This window comes from Coccinella septempunctata, chromosome 6, assembly GCF_907165205.1.
Source record: "Coccinella septempunctata chromosome 6, icCocSept1.1, whole genome shotgun sequence".
Taxonomy (NCBI): domain Eukaryota; kingdom Metazoa; phylum Arthropoda; class Insecta; order Coleoptera; family Coccinellidae; genus Coccinella; species Coccinella septempunctata.
The window spans coordinates 12,436,199-12,462,945 of record NC_058194.1 but is presented as its reverse complement, the minus strand read 5'-3'; the positions used below and the strand labels follow the sequence as shown (position 1 = coordinate 12,462,945).

Genomic DNA, 26,747 nt, shown 5'->3' with positions numbered 1-26,747 from the left:
ATTTTTCAATTCATCAGGAAGTCTATTGAACATTCTGATACAGGCATAAGTTGGGTGTTTCTCAGTGATAGAAAGTCTATGTTTGGGGTAACAAATATCAAAATTCCGAGTGTGATAGGTATGCATTGAATTACATAGTTTATATTCACCTAGGTTCCTAAACATATAGATCAATAATTCATAAATATAAAGAACATATACGGTTAATTTTTATTCTCTTTGAAAACTCCCCTGCATGATTCCCTGTAACCCAGCCCAAAGATGATTCTGATGATTCTTTTCTGGATGCGGAAAATCTCTTGTAATCCAGAACATGCCCCATAGAAAATCAAACCAAATCTCAGTAAACTCTCAAAGTTGGCAAAATAAAATATTTTTAGCGAATCAGCATTTAAGTATTGGCTGGTTATTCTCAAGTTATAAACAACAGAGTTTAATTTCTTTCCCAGACTGATAATATGGGCTTCCCATTTGAGGTTTTCGTCTAAGTGGACCAATTTGATAGTAGTTGGTGTCTGTATCCTCTGTTGTGATGTTCTGAAGAGTATAACATTCGTTTTATCAGCGTTGAGAAATAATCCATTCTTCTTTAACCATTCCTCAATTCTATTGAACATCAAAGAACTGGTCCTGAGTAGCTGAGGATAATCCGAACCTGGTACTAGCATACTCGTGTCATCTGCATAGTTTGTGAGAAGACAATCAGTTAGATTGTTTTCCGTGGGCATTTCATCCGAGTATCTGTCTTCATTTTCTTCCCCTGATGTATTAATCTTGCTCATGTCATTCAAAAACTCTCGTAATTCTTCAGCAATTCCAACTGCGCTGCATAGAACCTCTTCTATTGTAGCATTCTCGTCCCAAGTATCCTCAAGGATAGTAGATACGTCGTTAATAAAGAGAACAAATATAATGGGGCCTAATATGCTTCCCTGTCCTACACCTGAGGGGTTCTCTTGTATTTCTGATTTGGAGATGTTGCCATCTTGTTTTATGACTGTTCTTTGTCTTCTGTTTCCTAAGTACGACTTGAACCAATCTAGTGCAATGCCTCTCACACCATATTTTTCAAGTTTCATCAAGATGTATTCATGGCTGAGACAATCAAATGCCTTAGATAGATCCAAAAATATGCCCAATAGGATTTCATTTTTTTCAAATGCCTCAACAATTTTTTCTGTAAACTGCAGTATGGCACTTGTTACAGACTTTCCTCTAATGTAACCCTGCTGGTTTTTGTTCAGTATGCTACATTTGCTAAGAAAGCTCACCAACCTGTTGCACGCAGCCATCTCAAATATTTTAGAGAACGATGGCAATATGCTAATGGGCCTATAACTTTCAAACAAACTGCGATCCCCTTTCTTATAGACAGGAATTACTGAAGCTAATTTTAGTTGTTCAGGGAAAATTCCATATACGAAAGAATTATTGACCATATAACTCAGAACTTCTGTTATACCGCTCAAACATTGCTTGATGATAATTATTGGTATTTCGTCATCTCCACTGGTAAATTTATTCTTGAGTCTTTTACCCAATGATAAGATCTCATTTTCTGTAACGGGGTTCAAGAAGAAAGACAGTTGGTTTGGAAGGATATTACAGCTGAAAGTAGATCTTGTACTGTTCTGCATCAGATTAGGTATTACTTCTAGCAAGAAGCTATTATAGTGATTAGCTGTTTCAGCTGGAGTTCCCTTGAAGTGACTATTGGAATTGGAATGCTTGTCTTTACCAACCACATCGTTGTATATGGCCCACATTGTTTTTGTTTTATTATCTGATAGAGAAATTTTTCTGTGATAGTTGTTCGAACGACTTTTAATTAGTAAGTTGTTCCTTCTTGAACCGATTGTATGTTTGTTTCATTTCAGGGTGATAGTGCGAGATTAACTGTAATGCACTGAGTTTGTTTTTCCATTCCTCTATCTCTGGGTCAAAGGTTTTGGGCTTGCACCGTTGTGGAACAACTAGTTTGAGTGGAAAGCATTCATGGAACAGTCTCAGAGATTCATGAAACTATTCCATAGTGAATTTACTTGACTCTCTCCCGCGTTATACCTTTTGCCAATCTTGTTCTGTCAGTTTTTTGTAAAAAATTTCTATGCTTTCGGACGTATAAGTTATTTTGTAGTACGTGCTAGGTTTAACAGCAATGTTCCCCTTTATAAGTACAATTGCTATACTTTGTGAACATAACCAAGAAGGCAATAAGTTGTAGCGATTTCATTTTAATAAGCGAATGACTGTCAAATCGTTTATCAGCCAATCAGAACTTTTTTGAACTCACTGAAAAAATGGAATTTTTATCGGTAGGAATCATTAGTGAATTTCTGAAAGAATGGGCAACTCACCTCGCTCTAAATCTATAGGAGCATCGTATATTGCTCGGGTAATTGGATGGATATCTTGGGGAATAAAATCGTCCATAACTGGGCTGATGATTTGAACTCAGGAACTGATAATCACACATAGTATTAGGAAGTTTCATACCAGCGGTCTTGTACTTTTCTGAAAGAAAAAACACGATTTAATAATGATTTGTTTGTCAATTGAGAAACTAATGTTCAGAAGATTTTTTAAGTTCGTCTGATGAAGGAGTCTGATATAGACTATGAGACCTTACGAAATTATCGTTATACGTTTTAAAGTTTCATTTTTCGTTTATTGTCAGGCAACATTTTTTTTTCTGATTTGCTCTTGACAAACTAGCGCAAGAATTTACGCAGAAGCAAATCAATTATTTCAATTTTCTCATTTTTATTTTGTTTCAGAGACTAACGTCCAGTTGAAGGAAAGTCCATTAAAATTAGATACTCCAAAATTTAATCCTCCATTTTTCCCTTCAAAAATTACAGTTTTAAATTTTGATGGGGCATCAAATCCAAATGGACTTTCCTGCAACTGAACAGGAGAGTGAAAACCCTAAAGAGAATAAATGTGTAGATTTCGTATTTTAGCAACGTTAGGTACTTCGAATCGAATTGTGACGTTTTATTCCCGAAAAAACATTACTGCAACACTAAAATGAAACGTATTTCCTAACGACATTTTGCCGGTTTCTCAACGTACCGTCACTTGAAGAACTCAACGTTACCACGTAGGAATCTGTGTTTATTGTTATAAATGCCAGTACCATATGAACCCTCATTAGTATAGCACGGCAGTTTCACACAATGAAACATTACTAACTATAAGTAGAAAAAAACACTTATTTGGACATTGTCCCTCTGCTCAGATGCTGAACTTTTCGGACATTCCAATTCTTTTCAATATTTTGCTTGTTTTCATCTTCAAAATCTTGATTGATTCATTGACAACAAAAATTTTTGCCAAAAATGTCCTTTGAAATGCCAGAAGATATAAAAAAATATACAACAATCAGAAATTCGGATGATTCAAATACTCCTCAGAAGCTTTGTAGCTTGTACGAGATCGGAGAACCAGTTGTGTTCTGTTTAATTATCGCCTTGCAGATTAGTATCTTGTTCTGAAGGGACAACAAGTAATACCTCAAGAATCTCCATTCAAAAACGGCATTCACTAGTTCCTAATTTACGCTTTCAATTTCTTGAGTGAACCCTTGAAAAATCAAGGGAAAAAATTTCCAATTTAGTTGTTTTTTTATGAGAAAATAAAACTTGTTTTCACAATCATGTTTTCGAAATATTTCGATAAAAAATAACGACGGGCTGACATCGGCGATTCAATTGTGTATATAAAGCAAAGATTTTCATAGCGATATATGACAAAATTCAGGAATAACTGAAAATTATTCAATAAATCTCTCACGCGGTAATTTCTACTTTTAACTGACTCAGTGCGTAATTCAGGCTATTGCTCAAAGGTGTGACACATTTTCGTATTTGGGGTAGCATCCGTAAAGCAACAAATGTCGATCGGCTTGATCTCGAATCGTATACTACTTCCCCTTAACTGGTACTTGAATATCGTGGATTTGGACAGTTGGGCAGATATTTCTTTTATTGTAACTTGTACTGACTTTGTCCCGTTGATATTGTTGAACTAGATGTATTGTATTCACTACAAGATGTATATGATGTATCGCACAGTGGTTTTCCCTACAACCTGAGTTCGTATAAATCTGTTTATGTACATGTCCTTCTTCAATCTTTTGAATAGCAGTTTCTCGAACAGTTTTCCTAAGATTGGTAGGAGAATTATGAGTCTATAGGATTTTATGTCATGTTCGGGTATTATCCCTCAGATTGTGGGAAAATAAGACACACTCATCATTCGATTGAATATAGTATTGAAGAATGTAATAGTTTTCTATAAATTTCTGCTGTTGTCAGGTCGAATCCAGATGCTTTCTTCTTTATTAACTTTTTATTTCCTGAGAAACTTCTTTTGCCTTGAGAGGTTCAACATGGAGCTACGATTTGAAAGGCAATATCCAAGAAAGACTCAACTTCTGTATCGTTGATTCCTAGATGGAGATGATTCATGACTATGAACTGAATGTCTTCCACTGAATACATCGATATAAAGTCAACTCCAGAAAATTATTGTTCATAGAGGCATTGTAAGATAATTGTAGTTCATTCCAAAAAAAGCTATTTTTCAGCATGAATGCTAGGCTCAGTTTTCAAATGCTCAGCTTGATTACTCAATCTTATTCTTCAGAGACCTTATTCGATCAGCACGAACCATAATTAAAATTAGAGCGACTATTTCGATCAGGAATAAGTGGATATATAGATCACCTTTATGTTTCAGCCAACCCAGAAAGTTCCTCTGTCCATTCGGTCCGTCATTCAAACTTTCGGAAGCGTCGTGAAAAACTAGGACCCCGTATACCTAATATATTTTTCATACATTGTACCTAATATTACATTCTGCCTACAGCGCTTCGCTTCAAACGACAAAGAGTTGGAGAACATTAAACCCAGAAGGGTCACAACGTTCATCCGAACTCTGTTCACAATGACTTCTGGTTGTTAACTAACTTACATTATATCCAGCCTTCCGCTTTAATGTACTTCTCTAATATGACCGTACTGTCGATCCACAGTTCACAAATATGCAATCGCACAAAAAAGGTGGATTGAAGTAATAAAATTTTCAATTTCTAGCAGAATTACGCGAAAATGCGGGGAAGCTCATGGTGTGTAATGCGCAACGGGGAAGTTTTAAGCGAAAATTAACTGAATTTTTTGGTTATGTGCCAACTAGCTCTCCTTATTGCGCGTTTCCGAGCTCTTCATTAAAAGTTTTTTCGGATGCTTCTGGGAACTTCATATCTTTCCATACTGAACTAACTGAACTTCACGAAGTTGAATACTGGCCCTACTAATGAGGAGAAAATTATCACATCACAGCTGTTGCAGTCAAATACCCCTGTAGTGTGTTTTCCAATTTACAATGATAAAACCTATTCTGAATTTTTTCCATCTTCGTTGAAATATTTATTTTTACTAGCTCTTTGCCTTCCACGGGCCTTTATGTGTTTAGATAAGCGGTTCGCAACTTTTTTTAGTCGGCTTAGTAACCAATATGCTTTTTACAAATCGGCGACAATCAAACAGGTGCATTTTTTAGGATTATGGGTGAGTATGAATACATTGTAACGCGACAAATTTTTGCTTTGTTTGAAAGGAAATTCTCGCACCGATACTTGCATAATAAGACCTGAAAACCGAAATATTTTCGAAGAAAACCATTATATTATCATATATTGATTGATGTTGCGGTAAAATAGCTCAGTTTTGTTGGTAAGCTTTAGTGGACTGTAATCACGTTTTTGTTCTTGAACCAATCTAAGCCGATGGCGAAAAAGACGAAATGGATAGCACTTACAGGGTCGTTCCAGAAGATCTTCCTGTAGACTTCCGTCCTCACGAATAGGCCCATTCGGTTTCCTCTTCTTTGGTACCCCCTCTGGGAGAACCTCACTCAATCCTACCTTCACGCCGCGACCAGACTTTCTGGGCAACTTTCACTATAGGTTATGCACTGTTTTTGCTTAACACTAATTTTACGTCTTTGCGGGTTAATTATTTGACTTTAGCAAGTTTTCTAGCGATACTTAATTAGTTCACGAAGCGATTTTTCAGCGAGCACACACTCTTTTTTAACATCCAAAATTAGACTGTTCCTTGCGGTCAGTTTTTCTTCACATATTTCGCACATATGTCTAAAATGATTGCAGCGCATCGAAATATGAGCTATATTACTTTAACATACTCCCGGGCCAAAAGGGACAAAATGACCCTTTTGATTAAATTGAGCTAAAACTACAAAAATGAATTATAACTGGTGATTTCTTGCAAACACACCCAAAACTCATCGCGAAATTATTATTTCCACAATCTTACATATAAGAGTAAGAGAAAATAGACGAAGAAAAAAAAAAAAAAACTATACAATAGGGAGGGGGGCTAACTTTACTAAAGGGCGCTTCAGGATACCATTGGCGGTTTTCACCGTGGCAACTCGAGCCACCTTATCTTTACCAGGATGGATCGCAATTATACGCGCCAATGCCCATTTACTAGGAGGAGAGTTATCATCCCTTATAAGGACGAGCGTACCTATGGTAGGAGGAGAGGTAGGATCTAACCATTTTTCTTTTTGCTGCAGGGTATGCAAATATTCTAAACGAAATCGACGCCAAAAATCCTGATGAATTTTTTGAATTAATTGCCATCTCGAGAGGCGGTTTAGAGATACCGTAGATAACTCTGGTACCGGCAATGCAGTTAGCGGTTCTGTTGTGAGAAAGTGCCCTGGCGTGAGAGCATTAATATCTTCAATGTCTGATGTAATGGGCGTTAAGGGACGTGAATTCAAAATTGATTCGATCAAGGTCAAGGTGGTATAAAACTCTTCATATGTTAATATTTGGTCCCCAATAACTTTGGACAAATGATTTTTCACTGATTTGATACCGGCCTCCGCTAACCCATTGAAATGTGGGCCCGATGGAGGTGAAAAATGAAATTCAACAGTTTCCTTCTGCGCAGCGTCTTTCATCAAGTTGAGCTCCCGATGAGCTCCTACAAAGTTAGTGGCGTTGTCGCAATGCAAACTCATGATTCGACCACGCCGAGCCATGAATCTTTGAAGAGCGGACAGAAAAGTCTCGGTGGACAGATCAGAGGCCAGTTCCAAATGAACCGCTTTTGTGGCCATACATACAAAAACGCACAAATAAGCCTTTGATGTCCTAACTCCGCGATGTCTACTCATAGTTACAAAATAGGGACCTCCAAAGTCCACCGCAGAGTGCAAAAAAGGTTTCACCTGATTCACCCGAGGTCGTGGTAACGATGCCATTGGAGGTTGGAACGTTCTTGGATGCATCTTCCAACACCGAACACATTTCGATAAGACGGACTTAATAGCCCGTCTAGGCGACAATATCCAAAATGTTTGTAATAATAGGTATTGGGTAGTTTTGAATCCTGCGTGAAAATATTTATGGTGATAATATTCGACAATCAACTGAGTAAGACGTGAGGAGCGAGGCAAAATCATGGGAAACTTGGAGTTGGGGGACAAGTTAGAATGATTGAGGCGACCTCCAACTCGAAGGATTCCATCTTCATCACGAAATGCACCAAGCCTTCGGAATGATCGCGAAAAGGCAGAATTTTCAAATTCATTCGAGAAATGCACCTGCTGTGTATATTTCACCAACACCTTCAAGCTCTCATGCAATTCCCGCAGCGCAAGCGCACCATTTCGTTTCATTTTAGGGTTTTTGGAGTTATAGATAAATCTCAACATGTAAGATAAAATGCGTTGAATTGTAATAAATGTAGACTTTTCATTTAGCAAATTACTCAAAATGTTATGCGATGGAACTGTTGTGAAGTGAACCAATTTTCTCTCCTCCTCCACTGGGTAAGTAACATTTGTTGAAAAATGTTTCATGGGTAATGTGGAACTGAGAAGAAATGATGGACCTTGCCACCACAAATTATTATGAATGATATTAGAAGGCAACGAACCTCTTGAAGCTATGTCAGCGGGATTGTTTGCACTATCTACATGAAACCAGTTATCTATCGGATATTTTTCTTGAATGAACGAAACCCTGTTCGCGACGAAAGTTTTCCATCTGTGAGGGGATGCTTTTATCCAATATAAAACTATTTGTGAATCAGACCATAGACAAATTTTATTTATTTTCACCTGACTTCCGATGTTTGTTAAAACAGAGTGCACTAACTTTGTGAGCAAAACGGCAGCGCATAATTCCAAACGAGGAATTGTTACTCGTTTGAGCGGTGCCACTTTAGATTTGGCACATAAAAAATGAGTGGAAATATCCTCAGCAGTATGTACGGTGCGAAAATAAACTACACAGGCAAAACCCTTCTCGCTAGCGTCACAGAAACCATGTAGATCGATGGCATCAGTATTGAATGGAATGACTAGTCTAGGTATTCTTAATTCTGTCAAATGTACAAATTCGTCCCGGTATTGCCTCCACACTCTAACAATCTCGTCGTTTGGGGTTTCATCCCAACCAGCGCCAGAAGTCCATAAGCGTTGAATTAAGTATTTATTAAGAAAAGTTATAGGAGACAAGAATCCCAACGGATCATAGACCCGAGCCAACTCTGACAACATGATACGTTTACTACAACCTGTATTTTCCATTGATTTGACTTTAAATGAAAAATAATCATGTTCAGAATTCCATCGCAAACCTAACACTTTCAGTGGGGATTCCTCACTACTATCAGAAAATGAAATTGGACTTCGCGATAAATGAGATTCGGGCAGATCAGACAATACTGCAGATTCATTACTTGCAAACTTTCGCAATTCAAACCCGCCAAGTTTCAACAATGAAATCAATTCATCCCTAAGCTTAATAGTTTCAGCCAATGATCGACAACTAATCACGAAATCATCGACATAAGAGCATTCACGAATAGCTTCCGAAGCCAGCGGAAAATGATGGCCCTCGTCTTCAACAAGCTTTAATAAAACTCGTATCGCCAAAAAGGGTGCCGGACTTGTCCCAAAAGTCAGAGTCAAAAGACGATAATCTTGGAGTTCCTCTTGCGGTGAAAATCTCCAAAGAATGCGCTGATAGTCAGTTTGAGATGGATCAACTAATATCATGCGATACATCATTTTAATGTCGGCGCATAAGACATAAGGTCGAAGGCGAAAATTTATTAAAAGTCGTGCAATATCCTTCTGCAATTTGGATCCTATCATCAAACATTCATTAAGCGATTTGTTTCCTGCGTATTTAGCTGAGGCGTTAAAAACAACTCTCAATTTTGTTGTAATGTTATCCGCTTTAATAACACAGTGATGTGGTAAATAATATACGCCTGAAGTTAAAGTTTCAGTATTGTGAACCAATTCCATGTGCCCGAGACTTAAATATTCCTGCATAACGTCAGAGTACTGAAGGTACAAGTTGGGATCTTTTAGAAGACGTTTTTCTAGCGAATAAAATCTAGAAACTGCATGATCTCGCATTTCGGGAAACGAAGGTTTCACCAGATTGTCTCGAAAAGGGAGAGATACAATATAGCGACCATTTTCGTCTCGACGACAGTTTTCCAAAAAATGACGTTCGCATCTCTCATCTTCCGGACTACTTATGACTACGGTGGGAACATTTTCCATTTCCCAAAATTTTTTAACGATATTATCTAACGAAATATCGGAAGATTCGCAAAACAGCGACATATTATGTTGAGCAGGTAGTTTGATATCTATCTTTCCCATTATAACGTAACCAAATATAGTGCTGACAGCGACAGGCTCATCTGATGAACCCGAAATCGAACCACCAATGAGGGCTTTTGAGAAAATGTCTGCACCCAATAAAATATCGATTGAACCAGGGCAGTTGAATTTGGGATCAGCGAGTTCAATATTATCCAAATGTGACCAATTTTTCACCGGTAGATGGTATGCAGGAAGACTATCACAAATTTGTTTCAAAATAACCGCGTCTGCGATTAGAATGGGAGCATTTTTATTTGCGGGTTTAAGTGTCAGCGAAACAATTCCTTTATTTATCCTAGATTTCATAGAATCAACTCCTTGTATATCCATTACATATTCAGATTTTTTAAGACCGAGTTTGCGAACTGCCCTTTCAGTAATGAACGATGTCATACTTCCTGAGTCTAGAAGACATCTTAACGGAAGAAAATCACCATGTTTATCACCGATATCTATTAAGGCCGTCGCTAACAAAACATTACTCTGTTTCGAGTCGATTCCAGACCCAACAAAATTTGAATTACCTTCGTTTTCAGTGTTTGGCTTATTAAATGAACTTGCTGCCTCTTGATTTTGCGAAGTATTTCCTTTATCATGGTGGAGTAAAGTGTGATGAAATTTGGAGTTACATTTCTTACAGCTGTAAGTGGAACGACATGAATTCAAAGTATGAGCGCTACTTAAACAATTAAAACATAAGCGAGAAGTTTTACAAAAAATATACCGATCCGCAGGCGATTTATTTTTAAAGGCAGAACAAGTATATAGCGAATGATTCTGTTTACAAAGAATGCAATTAGTAGCGGGCGATTTATTAACATGAAATGCATTAGAGCGAGGAACTTTCATTTGCGATTGTACTGGAAGCGGTTTTTTGGTTCGAGTAACTTGCGGAGAAGCCAATGTATCTAAGACAGTGCACTGCCTATTCAGAAATTCAACCAATTTCGTATATTGAGGAACTTCGGCAGAACCGTGTTCAGTTTCAAATCGAGTTACAGTGTCAACATCAAGGCGGTTCAAAAGCAACATTAACATCACAAAATCCCACTGTTCAGTAGGAAAACCTAACGTCTTTAAGGCGGCTAAATTTTCGGTAAAGGTATCCAACAATTTTCGGAGAGAACCAGGCGTTTGGACATTTATTCTAGCCGAATTTTCAATTTCAACCCAATGGCTTTGCGCTCTTAATCGTTTATTCGAATAACGAGTTAAAATTGCTTCGTATGCTTGGGTGTAATTTGATTCAGTGAGAGGTATAGATCTGACAAGTGATAAAGGTGGTCCCTCCAGAGACGATATCAAATAAGTAAACTTTTCAATGTTACTTAATCGACTATTTTTGTGTATCAACGCATTGAACTGATCATGAAAGGTTGCAAATTTCTTGAATTGGCCATCGAATTTCGTAAGATCAATCTTAGGAAGACGAACATTAGAAGACAATAAATCTAAAGTACCTGAAGTTTGTCCGGTTTTCATCATATTGTCTGTATCATTCAATCCATTGAATAACTCAGTCAACACTGCCTTAACTGCGTAAAACTCGGAAAGGAAAGCGTCACGTATCACATTTTCATTATCGACATCTGCCTTTTCATCTGAAAGCAACAGCGAAATAATCGCATTGTGTTGTTTATGAAATTCATCGTAAATTACCTGGATATCCTCACTTCTAACTTTAAATAAAAGACAAACCGATTCATCCGCTTTTGCCTTTTGTGATAAATTATATAACGTATGTATATCATTCATTGCGATGTTACGATAGGCTTTATATTTTTTCATCTTGTCCATTTCGAAAAAATAAACAAAACTCTAGAGAATAACAACTGACAATACGGATTATTAATTCAGCGAAATGCGTAGGCGCTCTCTGCACCAGAAGAATAAATTTGCGTTCCGTGCGCACAAGAAAATTTAAAGGAGGGGAGCGTCTGTTTTCTCCCACCTGTTCTATTTTGCGGAAGATGGCGGAAACTGAAAATTTAGAAATTCATGACGTTGGGAAAACTCGAAATTCAAAATTTTCCAAGGGCAATGGCGTCTATAATTTAGCGAGAATTAGCGGAAAAAATATCGATTAAGTTCAGCGAAGTCAACAAGAAATATGCGGACTCGAATAAAGGCGAATTTGCGTGTATTTGCAATCTTAGTGAAATCAACCAGAGTGATAAGGGTACAAATAAGCATAAAAAAATAGAAACATCCGGCCCGAAGGACCAATGTTGCGGTAAAATAGCTCAGTTTTGTTGGTAAGCTTTAGTGGACTGTAATCACGTTTTTGTTCTTGAACCAATCTAAGCCGATGGCGAAAAAGACGAAATGGATAGCACTTACAGGGTCGTTCCAGAAGATCTTCCTGTAGACTTCCGTCCTCACGAATAGGCCCATTCGGTTTCCTCTTCTTTGGTACCCCTCTGGGAGAACCTCACTCAATCCTACCTTCACGCCGCGACCAGACTTTCTGGGCAACTTTCACTATAGGTTATGCACTGTTTTTGCTTAACACTAATTTTACGTCTTTGCGGGTTAATTATTTGACTTTAGCAAGTTTTCTAGCGATACTTAATTAGTTCACGAAGCGATTTTTCAGCGAGCACACACTCTTTTTTAACATCCAAAATTAGACTGTTCCTTGCGGTCAGTTTTTCTTCACATATTTCGCACATATGTCTAAAATGATTGCAGCGCATCGAAATATGAGCTATATTACTTTAACAATTGATACTATGTCATTGTTTTCCACCGACTAGGCCCATGTTTGTAGCAGAAACCGTATATATCTCATGTTTTCAGAATTAATATATTTTTTAATTCTTTCCATTCAACCGTACCTTTTACTGACTCGAAAAAGATCTGTCAACTTATTCCGTTTTTCCTTCTCTTCAATTATTTCTGGCTTTTTCCGAGCCAATTAACTGACCAAACAATTTGACTTCCAATGGGGAAAAGGGTTACCCTTAGTGGGGAGAGTATTCCACGGAGAGGGGTACTTCTTCGAGGCCCGGCGCTGAAGGTCAAGAGCAAAAGGAATTGAGATCGAATTGCTGACAAGTGTGTGTCGAGAGTTTTGGAATTATTGTCAGTGGGAGTCTGTTCCCTTAATCAGCTACAGCAAAATTTTCATCAGAAGGGGTAGGTACTCTTTTTGAACGATTGAAAACCGTTAAAAAGCAGATACCAAGAAGACGCTACCACCCTAGTATTCACTGCTACCCTTCTCCACTGATAATTTAAGTCTACCCCGGCTTTTTGGAGATTTTGTGACAGACTTGAGATTTCACTAATTCCCAATTGGCGCCCGAGCAAAGCCAAGGAGCGGCCAGAGTGCGAAGAAATCTATCACAACATTGAGCAATTTATGCCTTTTTTGTTTCATACTGTTCAATTGAGAAGAATTTCATCAAGTATTTTGACTTCTAGAGAAACATTGAGCGAAACATGCCTTCAAAATCAATGGCAGTAATGACATGATATGAGAATGAGTTGAAAGATACAAAACAAAAAAATAAAAAAAAAACAACAAAACTCGACTGGTTCAATAGCAAAAATTACTAGTCTAAAAAAAGAGAACTACTATATCAATTTGGCAGTTTTGAGACAAACAATAGCAAAGACAGAGGGTTAGTGCAGAAAGCTGAACTCTAAGTTGGCGTTCCAAATCTGATTCAATAAATACCCTTTATTTTATACATTGCACATCGAGCTCGTCGAGCCACCTCAAGGCAGCTGACGTGTGGCAGCATTGAGTTCTTGCAGCCCACCCGGCAGACTCAAAGAACAGCAGTTCACCAGACTTGAATGGCCCCAATCGCATGCGGGAGAATTCGTCATTTTCCATTTGTGCAACATTTCCTTACATCGACCACTTCCGGTTCTGAATCTGTTCAATCGGCTCGAGGTTCCTTTTGACAGATCGGGGCACACGATTTCTTTATCCCCCAGGTTGATAAATTCGGCATATTCAAGAGGTTTTTTTTTGCAGAAGATACGTCCATCTTTCGTTGACATTTGCATAATTTTCCAAATAGTTGTCTGTACAAATTGTATAGTTTGATTTCAGTCTAGTTCTTCGTAGGTTCTTCAGGCCTTTCAATGAAGAGATTTCGGACATATATATCGTGCAATTCCATTTCTCTTTTTTCTGCCCTCAGTCTGCATAGTTCCGTCGGTACGATATCACATAAATGTGAGAGCTGGGCTATGGAAATTGATTTATCTGTGCCAGAGATGATCCTCTTTGTGTCATACAGCTTGGAAGACGAGTGCTTACGCATATGTTCGGAATGTTTAAACGTTGGTTCCCCAGGATGATCCAGCCAGTTTATCGACAATATTATTTCGTAACAGTTCACCCCGAGACGTCGAAGCGAGTAGACGTGTTAAATGATACCAGTGCGATACGTCATTTTTCAAAGAGAAAGTGAAAGAGAAAGTTGAAGTGAAAGTTTACACTAGCGAAGCTACGGAATTTTTGATTCCGTCTGTAAAGTTTGTGTAGATTGTATACGTGTGTGTGTTATCGAAATTTTAATTCGTTAAAATTTTCGAAGTAAGTGTTTATCTTCAGAGTCCAGATCGGTCTAGATCGTTGGTTCTGCAGAAAGCATCAGGTGAGCTTATTTTTCGTATCTTTTCCCTGATCTTTCTCATAGCGTAGAAAACTTTTGGCTTTATACCATATTATATTAGACTATTTCAGCGAAGATTCCTGAATATTCTATTATTTTCAAATCGTTTGATATTTTGAGATTTTTGAGTATAAAACCATTTCGGAAACCTCAGATAATAAGGGTTCCTACATGGAAGCGACCGATGCTGAAGAGTTCAGCGAAGGCGAACACGAGGAGCTTGTAAAGCTCAGAGAAGAAAATGGGCAGTTGAAAACTCAAATAGTCAAACTAACTGAAACTGTGTCACAGTTGGTCGGTGAGATGCGCCTCTTGAGGGAGGAAATGACCCGCAATAATATGCCGAAATCTCCCACTTACGCCGCAATCACAAAACCGGTAGCGGGTTCCAAAAATAATTCCCTTAAAGGAATTGTTTCACAACCCGAAACAAGGAAAAATGATTCAACGCAGGTTGCGAAGGCCCCAAACGCGCCCCCAACTAAACGCGCGAGTAAAGACAGCTCATCGTCAGACGAGGAAAATACCAAAAAAGCACCTGAAGTGCCTAGAAAAGACAGAATCCCACCCATCACGATGATGGGCACCACAGATTGGGTAGAGATTTCTAAAGCACTCTACTCCAAGAAATTCAATTATAGCCGCGCAACCGTAGTTAAAGACGGTATTAGAATCATCGCGTCAACCGTAGATGATTATAGAAAAATTACCAAATTTTTCGAACACCATGGTAAAGAATTTTTTACCTACCAAATGAAGGAAGAGAAGAAGATATATGCCGTATTCAGGCATTTACCAATCGACGCTGATCTTGCGTTGATTAAGGACGACTGATATTTCAGGGAATATCAGACGCTGAGGTGTCCAGAATGACATCGTACAAGACGAAGAAGCCCATACCTCTCTACCTGGTTAAAACCCAGAAAAAGGAAATCTTCCAAGTGAAGCGACTCTACAATCTCTGTATTGTGGTCGAACAAAAAAAGAGGCCTGAAAGTCCAAGCCAGTGCTTTAGTTGCCAAAGGTACGGACATGCACAGAACAAATGCTCCTTCCCGTGGAGATGCGTGAAATGCTCAGGAAGCCATAGCAGCAATGACTGCACACTCACCAGAAAAGGTGAAGAGAGAAATGCCACATGCGTCTTATGTGGGGAAGAGGGCCATCCAGCTAGCTACAAAGGATGTAGCGAGTTCAAGCTGGTGACCAGAAAGAAGAATTCCCGAAAACCAGCTGAACAGAAAAAGCCGGTAACTAAAACTACTGTTCAAAAAATTCAGGAAGTAGCGAAGGCCAAACCTACAGAACAGGAAAAGAAGAGGGAGACAAAACCGGTTCAGAAAAAAGAAGAACAGAAGAAGCCTCCAATAAAACAGGCTGTGAACAGTCAACAGGAGAAGAAAAAGAGATCTGAATCAGCCAATGATTTAGACATCTTCACGGAGAAAATTTTCAAGAAGATAATGTTGAAAATTGAGAGGGAAATCGAGAAAAAACTCCAAGCATTATTCAGTAAACTGAATTTATGGACATAACGGATATTAGGAAGTAATCCCTCAAGATAATCTCGTGGAACATAAACGGGATCAACACTCGAAAAGCCGAGATAGAAGAAATAATATCAGAGAGACAACCTGATATTATAGCCCTACAGGAAAAAAAAATAATTTGGAACAGACGACTGAATTTCATGAATTATGAAATATATAGATGTGACAGAATTACAAACACCGGAGGAGGAGTAGCAATATTGGTGAGAGCAGATCTGAAACACTACTTCAAAAGTAGATCCGACGAAACACAAGGAAAAACAGAAAAAGTGACTATTGTTGCCGAATTAAATCGGCAAAGAGTCGAAATTACCTCGGCATATAAGCCACCACAAAACAATTTATTGGTAGAAGAGATAAACAATATGTTGGAAGGAACATACCCATTATGGAACAGCATAACAGAGAATAGAAATGGCAGAAAACTCAAGGATTTCGCCGAAAAACAAAATGCCATAGTGATTGGACCAGAGCTACCGACATATCTTGCTTCTGGTAGAGGAATACCAGATGTAATAGATATCGCGATATTGAAAAATATAACTCAAGAATTCTCGATTGAAACTTTGGAAAATGGAACTTCAAACCACAAACTCTAGGAATTGACAATTGGAGAAGAACCAAGAGAGAAACTGCTGGAAATAAGATGATATACCAATTGGGCTAAATACAGCCATTTAATACAATCGGAAATAACAGAAATTCCAACAATAAGCACTCCAGACGATCTGGAATGTGCGGTTGATAAACAGGAAGAGATTATATTGAAAGCTTACGAAAAAAGTATGAGAAGAGTGAAGAGACCAGCACCAAGTCATCCGCATGGCGATACGCCTAAAGAAGTAAAAGATCTTATACGAGAAAATCGAAGATTCAGAAGAATATATAGGATGAATAAAAATGATCTTAATAGAAGGAACCTCAACCGACATAACCAAGTTCTGAAAAACGCCCTGAAAGATCTAAGAACAAGCAGATGGAACAAAAGGGTTCAAGAACTGAATACAATCGATCATTCTGCATGGAGAATGCAAAAAAGCCTACGAGGAGAAAATACTAAAATTCCACACCTACACGGAGAAAGGGGAATGGCGTATACCAATACTGATAAGGCAGATGCATTGGCGGACTCGATCGAACGAGAATCGAGAATAAATTACAGGATAGAAGACGATAATGAAGATTTGGAAGAACTGGTTGAAGAAAATGATGAAGAAATGGATGAATTACCAGCGACTGCTGAAATAGACAAGCCAACATCGCCAAATGAAATCAGGGAAATAATTAGAAGTTTGAAGAAGAGGAAAGCTCCCGGAAGCGATAAAATAACGAATGTTATGTTAAAGAAATTACCTAGAAAAGGTAAGCCGCTCTAACAAATATCGCGAATGGAATTATGAGGACAGAACACTACCCAGAAAAATGGAAAACAGCAGAAGTCATAGTATTCAATAAACCATTCAAAGAGAAGACGTTCCCACAAAACTACAGACCGATAAGTCTACTGTCGGCGTTAGGAAAATTAGCAGAAAGGATTACCGCCACGAGGCTCAATGAGGAAACCGAAAATCTAAAACTAATTCCACCAGAACAGTTCGGATTCAGAAGAGAGCATTCAACAGAGCAACAATTATTAAGGCTCACAGAGTACATTACAGAGGGATTTCAAAATAAACAAGCTACAGGTCTTGTTTTACTACACGTCGCCAGAGCTTTCGACAGAGTATGGCATGAAGGATTAATATATAGAATGAGATGTGCTGGATATTCGATCAAAATATGCAAGTTGATCAGGAATTATCTCAAAAATAGAAGATTTTACGTGAAAGTGGGAGGAGAATGCTCCTCAACAAGAGATATAAAAGGCTGGAGTACCCCAAGGATCAGTATTTGGGCCACTTCTGTACAACATATACATCCACGATATTCCGAAAAATCCAAGAACCATGCTAACGTTATATGCTGACGACACAGGCATAGCAACTTGACACCGCAATCCAGAAGTAATAGAATGAGTTTTACAAGAAACGATTGACGAAAAAAATTACTGGTGCATAAAGTGGAAAATCAAGCTCAATGGACAAAAGAGCCAATCAATATTACTACAGAAGAGAAGACTGCGACCCACAACGAAATTGGAAGTTGACGGCGAAGAAAGCGACTGGAAAAATGAAGCCAAATATTTAGGAATAACGCTTGACAAAGGACTTACTTCGAAAAGTCGTATCAAACAAGCAATCGACACAACGAAAGCAGCGATTAATAGACTCTATCCTCTGATAGGAAGAAGAAGCCACATGTCTAACGAGACAAAATTGAAGATAATAATCAAAGCCGTTGCTTGGCCGCAACTGACATATGGATCAGTTGCCTGGGGTTTCGCGGCAAAGAGCCATATCAAAAGAATTCAGGCCACTGCTTCGATGTGCAATAGATGCACCTTTGTTTGTCAGGAATAGACAGATTTATAGGGACCTAAAATGGGAAACCATAACGGAATTCATGAACAGAAAAGCAGAGAAATTATTCGAAACAGCGAAAAACCATCCGAATCAAGAACTCAGGAGACTAGTGGACCACGACCCAGAGGAAGACAAAAGGAGAATGCGAATTTACCGAAGGAGACCAAGAGATCAATTAAAAAGAGATTAAAATAACAACAGAAACTTATTGAAAAATTCAATAAAGTGTTAATCCAATAGAGGATAAACACATAAATCCCAGCACGATAGTGTGCGAGAAGAAAACCGACCAAGAGATGAATGGTTTATAGGCAAATGCCCGGAACCAAAATTCAAGAAGCTGTTGAGGGTTTTTAGTGGGACTCGAGCTCAGGAGAGTGAGAAACCCCACACTGTTCCCCCTCAGGAGAGGGTGGTTCGTCTGTCTTGCAGATTTTCACCCTGCTACACCAAAAAAAAATTTCGTAACTTTATTTCTTCTACCAATTAGGAAATATGATTCTTGGTCGTGAGGGATCTGTCTAGGGTTACATTCAGGTACGTCAGGTTGTCATTGTGTCTCAATCTCATTCCTTCCAACCACGTCTACTTTAGCATGGGCTTGGTTGAGAGATGAAAGGCACATACCTCCGATTTAAAAGAATAGGGTATTAGTCGCCATCTCATGTAATAAGTTCCCCATGCTGTACACTCAAAGCCATATCATCTGCAACTATAAATTGTCGAGAGAGGATTTAGGAATGTAATCAGTATACATGGTGTTCCAAATTAAGACTGCACCATTACCCACTCCGTTTTTATTAATGCTACGAATTCGGTTGAATAAGCTAACTACTAGCAGTAAAAAAAATTCACTTTCCTTGTTTTGGTTGATAAATGTATAAAGTAAATGTTCTTGTTGAACACATATTTGGACCTTTCTCTTGAAACTACGTATTAAATTCAGCACAGTTCGGCCATCAGTCCTATCATTTATAGTTTCAATATATCAGTTCATTTTTCAGCAGTTTCCGAAAATGAAAATCTAGAGGTGTCATGTCTGGTGAACGAGGGGCCACTCAACAGGGCCATTTGTAGCAATCCATCTGTTTCCAAAACAGACTTGCACACGCCATTGAAAGTATGTTCTGGTGCTCCATCCTGCTGAAACTAGATCATCTGACCTCCAGATCAAGATCATCGAAAAACTTTTCAAACACTCTTGTCAATAAATTTATGTAACAGGGTCCGTTCAAAGAACCATGGTAGAAAAATGGACCGATAATTCTGCCTCTGAATAGACCACACCAAACATTAATACTAAATCGTCCTAGCGAATTGTGGGGATGGACTAGAAATGGATGATGTCCATTCCAGTTATGGAAATTCTTTCTATTATACATCTCACGATTTGAAAAATTAGCCTCATCAAATTTTTCTACAGTTTGGATTTAGTATGCATTTATTCATAAACCACCGACAATACCCCAATCGTCTCTCAGGATCACCAGTTAAGACCGTTTGCACTGGTCTTAACTTTTAAGGGGAAATCTTGTGTTCCTTCAGAATTCGTTATTTTTTCGACTTGCAATATTTTTTCGGAGAAGTTAGAATTTTTCATTCGTTCCGATTTCCTAATATGATAACCTATAGTTAATTTTAACTGAATGGCAAATGTGATAGTTATTTTCTAGAATTAAGAAAATATTGTCTTCGAACAGGAGAAGTCAAAAATAAATTAATAAATTCCCTGGATCGCAGAACTCCTGACTTTCCTGGAAAAACCTTTCAGAACCCCTTAAAAAAAGGAATATAATAAAAGTGATAACAAATCCCATTGAAATCTCATCGATACCTCAGAATTCGAAACCTTCCTAATTACTTCTCATTCAACAAAATTGCCACTATTCTACAAATAACTTTCGATCGACTTTTATGAACCCTTTTATGAAGTTGTTTTTTTGAATTATTCAGAGTGTGTCTAACATGTATCTATTATTAACTATCAATTCATTTTTCCCCATGTTTGCTCAAAATTTTTGTTTGTAAATGGACGTGTTTTGATGAAGATGTTACTCCAACAAGTTAATTCACAAAAATATTTCGAAGTGAGCGGAAAGTTATAACAAAAAATAATTTGTGACTGGAAACTTTCCAACAATGAAACTCTTGGAAAAAAGTCGAATTTTCTGTGCCATCTGCGGGTGTTATTATCAAATGCAAGTTCCTTATTCATTCTGAATTGCAAAAATTTCCAGCAATTTCATTTTGGAACCGGAGCCAATCGAAAGAGAAGCAGAGGAACACAACAATAATTATGAAAAATGGGAAATCGAAATTGGGGAGGAAGAAATCTGCGAGCCAAAACCGCATCCCTCTATCTTCTTTTGTTTCCAAGTTATAAGTGAGAAATCATTTTTCGGCTTTACGTACTGGTGCCTCTATTTCGTAAGGCATTAGTGATATCGAAAAAACAGATTTTACATTCTACAGATACTTTTTCATGTAGAGTGGCGTAGTCAAAGTTTTCTTTCAGTTCCCCACTTCAGTGTTATTTTTACATATTCCAGTCCCATATTGTTTTTCTTATTCGGATTATATAAGTCGTATCTCTAATTGTTCTTCCAATAAAAAAAACTAATAAACTTGTTCGGTCAAGTTGGCAGGTCATTTTCATTGATGATAATATGAATATGAACTTCATGCTTCAATGTTGTGTCTGGTTATGAAATATTTTGGAGATCACATTCATTCCGGATATTCGAGAAGAATCTTGGGAAATGTGGAAATTACGACAATTTCCATGACTACTTCATATTCATCAATTAACCTATACTAGTACTGACACAGACTTATTTGCGAAGGTGTTTGAAAAGGCTGTGGCACTAGTATTTAGATTATTTACTAGTTGAAAAGGTTTCGGAACATATTCAGTTGAACCCAGGTTTATAAAATTTCCTGAATGTAATTCATTCCATATTGGAAAATTTTTCATCTTTTCTAATATCCGGAATGAAAGTGATATCCCAAGTCTGTCATATTAGTAATGAAAATGAGGTTTATTTTTTGAAATCTACAAGGTTGTGAAATTTTAGTATCTGAATAATAAACCTAAAGAAATCCACTGAAGGCAAAGCGAGTGTTATTTAATAACCTGACACGATTTAGAAGCATAAAGTTCATTATCATAGTATCCATGAAATGACCTGCCAACTTGACCGAACTGGTTTTTGAGTTTTTTTCTTTAGAAGAACAATTAGAGATACGATGTATATTATAAAATACGAATCAGAAAAAAAAAATGGAACTGGAATATGTAAAAATAACACAGAGTTAATATTTGAAAAATTAAAGTTACCACTATATCACTGAAGTGGAGGACTGAAAAACTATTTGACTACGTCACTGCATTCTACATGAAAAAGTATCTGTAGAATGTAACATTTGTTTTTCGATATCAGTGATACTTAACGAAATAGAGGCACCAGCACGAAGAGCAGAAAAATGAATTTTCACTTAAAACGTTCAAACAGAAGGAGAAAGAGAGATCGGAAACGTCCATCCATTTTTCCCATAGCTCTTACGGTTACAGAGCTGCCATTCAATCCCATCAAATGTTGACCACCCTGTACATTTTCTGGTAGCTTCCTGGTATGCTGTTTCTTGCAGAATTATACATAGTCAACAAATTTTCTGTAGTTTTTAACTGTCGGCTCGATTTTGAAGATGTTTCTTTCCACTTTATTTCAGATAACATTCCAATTGACCTTTCCAAAATTCCATCGAGGTATTATTACAGACGCTATAACAGCAATTTGTGTCCCTAGTGTAATCAGTGGAGGTCTATATACTTATGTATTTTGGCTGTGTGGGAACTCTCCTAGAACTATTCGTCAAGTAGCTGGTAAGAGCCTTCTCATTGATCAAGAGATACGAACATAGGTCGGGATTTTATGTTGTTTTCCATCTTGCGGAGAGGTAGTATTTACGAGGATATATTGAAAAATTCTTAGCCTACTATAGAACCAAACAAAATTACTCAACATATTCTCCTATTGATTGGATACACTTATTACAGCGAACCTGCAAGGTCTCTAGACCTTTAAAAAAAAATGTTTCTTCTTGCTCTGCATACCAGACCTCCACAGCTTTCATTACCTCCTAGTTGGAAGAAAATTTAAAACATTTAAAATTTTTTTTGGGTTGAGGAAAGAGATGATAGTCGGGTGGAGTCAAATCTGATGAATAAGGGGGGTGTTTTAGTATTTCAAACCCTAAATCACGAATTTTTTGCATCGCAACATGAGATTTGTGTGCAGGGGCGTTGTCCTGCAAAAACAAAACACCTTTGGATAGCTTTCCGCGCCTTCTCTCTCAATTTTTTCGCGTAGAGTGGTCAGTAATGTCGAATAGTAATCTCCGGTTATTGTTCTACCCTTATCCAAAAAATCAATCATGAATACTCCAAGGCAATCCCAAAAAACTGAATCGAGAACTTTTCCAGCAGATTTTTGGACACGAAACTTCTTAGGTCTTGGAGAACCAGAGTGTCGATATTCCATCAATTGTTGCTTTGTTTCTGGATCGTAGAAATGTACCCAAGTCACATCCATAGTAACAGTTCGGTTGAAGAAGTCTACATAGTTTTCAAATCGAGCACAGATCGAACGCGATGCTTCTACCCTTGTACGCTTTTGGTCAACATTCAAACATTTGGGAATCCATTTTGCTGCAATTTTTCTCATGTCCAAATTGACGTAAACTATAGGATGAACGCGTTCGTATGAAATATTCAGTGCTTCAGATATCCGTTTTAGACCAATTCGACAGTCTGATAAAATCATGTCATGAACTGCATCGATATTTTCGGGAACTGAGGCAGAAATTGGCCTTACCGATCGCTCATCATCTTCATTGGAAAATTTACCTCTTTTGAAACTTGAAGTCCAATTTTTCACGGTCGCATACGAAGGACATTGATCACCAAGGGTATTAAGAATATTTTCGTGAATCTGCTTAACTCTTAACCCTTTTATACCGGTACTTGATTATGGCTCGATACTCCAACTTTTCGATTTTCACAATTTCGGTGGATACCTTCTTTCTTTTAATTTATTGCGTAACTCTGGTTCACCTTTTTGACCTCAAACTTCACACTGGCACTTTTAATGAGTTATTGTTCGTTGCTATGGTAACGCAATATTTTTTTCATGCATGGAACTGGTCTAGGCTAACTAGATATCAATACATCCTCGTATTATCTTTGACCATATAGACATATAGACATGGACCGTGCCTTCCTTTTATATCTATGTATGAAATACGGTCAAAAAAATTGACAGTTGTCTTTTTCTAGAATTTTGATTGGTCCACACTAACCTCTATGTGAACAAAAAAGAGACAGGTAAATGCCCGATGATCATTTCTCTCTTTCTATAAAAAAGACATTTTTATGCTGACATTGCTCAGTCCATGTCTCTATGTCTATGTCTTTGGCGTCGCGCGTCGCGTCGTACACTTGATGAAAGGTGTTGTTCTCCATCCATGTAATGCGGAAAGGGTTCCACCGCCCACCGCTTCATTCATTTTGGACTACTGAGATTTCTACTAACGTCAGTTGCAAAAAGAAAACTCTACCGCAAAATTGTTTGATTATTAGATTATGGAAATCGAATGAAAGCAAAGAAAATGGATTTTTCAGATGAATCATGAGAAAAATTATCAAAGTACATTATGGGCGATGCAAAAAAGGGCCACTGTAGATCTATTGTTACGAAAATCCCGTCCACAATGTGAAAGAAAAGAGAGAGTTATTTGTAACGCGAAAACATTTTCGTTTGTAACCTCACCTCGAATGGGATGATGGCACCCCAAAACGCGAAGTTAGTACCTAGTTTTTCGAAATTGATTTTTTTAAATTCTGACATGGGAAGAAAACTCAATGAAATAGGCAATATCAAGTTCCAGGTTCACGAGAAAGCCAACACACTCGCCAGAAAGGAAGTACAAACTCCATCTAATGGCATAGAGCTTCTCTGTGGTAGGTATAAGAAAATGATTGCACTAGAAATAATGAGGCCTAGAGAAGAGGAACATAATTACCTACATTAATTGCAACAGTTGCCACTCTAAAAATGTTCAAATTGTATGTTGATAGTAATTCGAAATGTAAATTTATCTTATAGATTTGTGACCATGATTGGATAATTCTCAACTTATAGTGGAGCAACCCATGATGTTTTCATGTGGCGAAATTCATTGGCTCCGAAAGGATTAGAATCATGCTATAACAGAGGTTTATTCTTTGAAAAGATAAGTGTCAAATTAGTTGTAATTCTCATAACCTTTTTTAGGAGATCAGAACTCATGGCTGAATGGAGATTCTGGTTATCCCTAAATGCAATCAATACAGGAGTTATCAACCAAGGCTCTTAAGCCCGTTTGCAACAGCCGAGAATTCTCTAGAAAATTTACTCGAGAATTCATGCGCCGTGAATTATGTACCGTTACATACGCACTTTCGGTAGAATTCTCTGTTCAGTTGCATACAAAATAATCTCTGTCGTTTTCTTACCAAAATTTGGTAGAGAATTCTTCAGAGAATTCTCGGCTCTTACAAACGGGCTTAAAAGCCTTGGTTGATAACTCCTGTATTGAATGCATTACCTGGATTTCCGGAAGCCATATACAGTCCAGATCTCAACCAAAAAATTTTAACCACGTACTCGACTTTAAAAATAAGCCCCAATTCGTTATATAAACATTATCGTTCATTCATCATTCAGCTGTCAGAAGTTTTCTAATTTGCTCCTGATTTTTTTAATTATTTTTCAATGTATAATAACCGTACATCTACGGGAGATGATTCCCCAACATTAGGGTCCTGTAGCGTTCCTCGAACACCTGAAGAACGATTGAATCATCACTTGGAAGACCGGACCTGTTCCAAAGGAATCTCCCGGTCAGAGAGTGGAATTATTAGAATTATTTCGTTGAAAATTGAAGGAATCTCCAAAGACAAAAGCGATTATTTATCTAAATTATCGATTGATTGCGGTGCAGACATTATTCTTCTCCAAGAAACTCACTGTGCAAACCAAGAACAACTCCAAGAAAGAGGCCTTTTAGCAGGTTATGTATTAATTGATTATCTTTTGAGTCCCATTTATGGTCTGACTTGTTACGTTGAGAATTCTTTAATTGGTAATATTAACTTAATTCGAAAAGGTGATATTGACGGAGTGTTTTTCATTGCTTTCAAATTTAATAACATTTCTATAGTCAATATTTACAAACCCCCCAATACTCTTTGGCCTCGAAATTTCGATGTTATTTTTCCTCATCCTTCAATTTATTGTGGAGATTTTAATTGTCATCACATTATGTGGGGTTATGCGGTTAACGATTATAATGGGACAGCTTTAACTGAATGGATTGAAAATAACGACCATCATCTAATTTTCGATGCAAAAGATAGGCCTACTTTTCATTCGGCCAGATGGAACAGAGGATATAATCCAGATTTATGTATAGTTTCCTCTGATGTAAATTCCAGACCTCTTTCTGTAAACCGTAAAGTTTTAAATAATTTCCCACACAGTCAACATAGACCAATTTTACTCTGTTTAGGTAATATTCTTCACACAAATGCTTCCTTACCTAAGTCAAGGTGGAACTTCCAGAAAGCTCGCTGGGATAAATTTAAGGAAAAAGTTGATAGTGATATAAGATGGTTTCGTCCTTCTTATAAAAATTACTTTAGATTTATGGGTGTTATTAAAGCTGCTGCGAAAAAATTTATTCCAAGAGGTTTTCGAAAAAATTATATCCCTGGTTGGTCAAGGGAAACAGAAAGTTTGTATGAGGAATATCAACGATCCCCAACAGAACAGAAATTAGATGCATTATTAAAATCTATTAATGTCGGTCGTAAAGAAAAATGGAATGATATTGTGTCTAATATGAATTTCACTCATTCGAGTAGGAGTTCTTGGGATGTTTTACGGAAATTAGGAGAAGCTGCTCCTTTAACTAAAGCTCCTTCAAATGTGAATCCAGAACTGATTGCTCGCCGACTTGTAAATGTAGCGAACACAGTTAAAATCTCCCAATCGAAAGTTGAAGACATGAGGAAAAAATTACATAAATTAAGGAAATCGGCATCTATTGTTGATGTTATTTCTAATCCTTTTAATATGGATGAATTAAAATCTGCAATTAAATGCACGAAATCTCGAAAAGCTGCTGGGTTTGATGGCATTTACCCAGAATTCATAAAACACTTGGGAGTAAAAGCTTTATCTTGGCTATTATCGTTTTATAATGATATTTTGAATTCTGGTAATTTTCCAACTGAATTTAGAAAAGCAAAAGTTATTGCAATTTTGAAGCAT

General features: G+C 37.5%; 1 protein-coding gene across 1 annotated transcript in view; it reads right to left on the bottom strand.

Annotated features, from left to right (window-relative positions):
* LOC123314933 (suppressor of lurcher protein 1) overlaps positions 1 to 26,747 on the bottom strand; it is a 723,759-nt gene that overhangs the window by 284,430 nt on the left and 412,582 nt on the right. Inside the window, exon 5 of the mRNA XM_044900400.1 lies at positions 2,358 to 2,514. Coding sequence (XP_044756335.1) covers positions 2,358 to 2,514 — 157 coding nt within the window. The remainder of the gene's footprint in view (positions 1 to 2,357; positions 2,515 to 26,747) is intronic.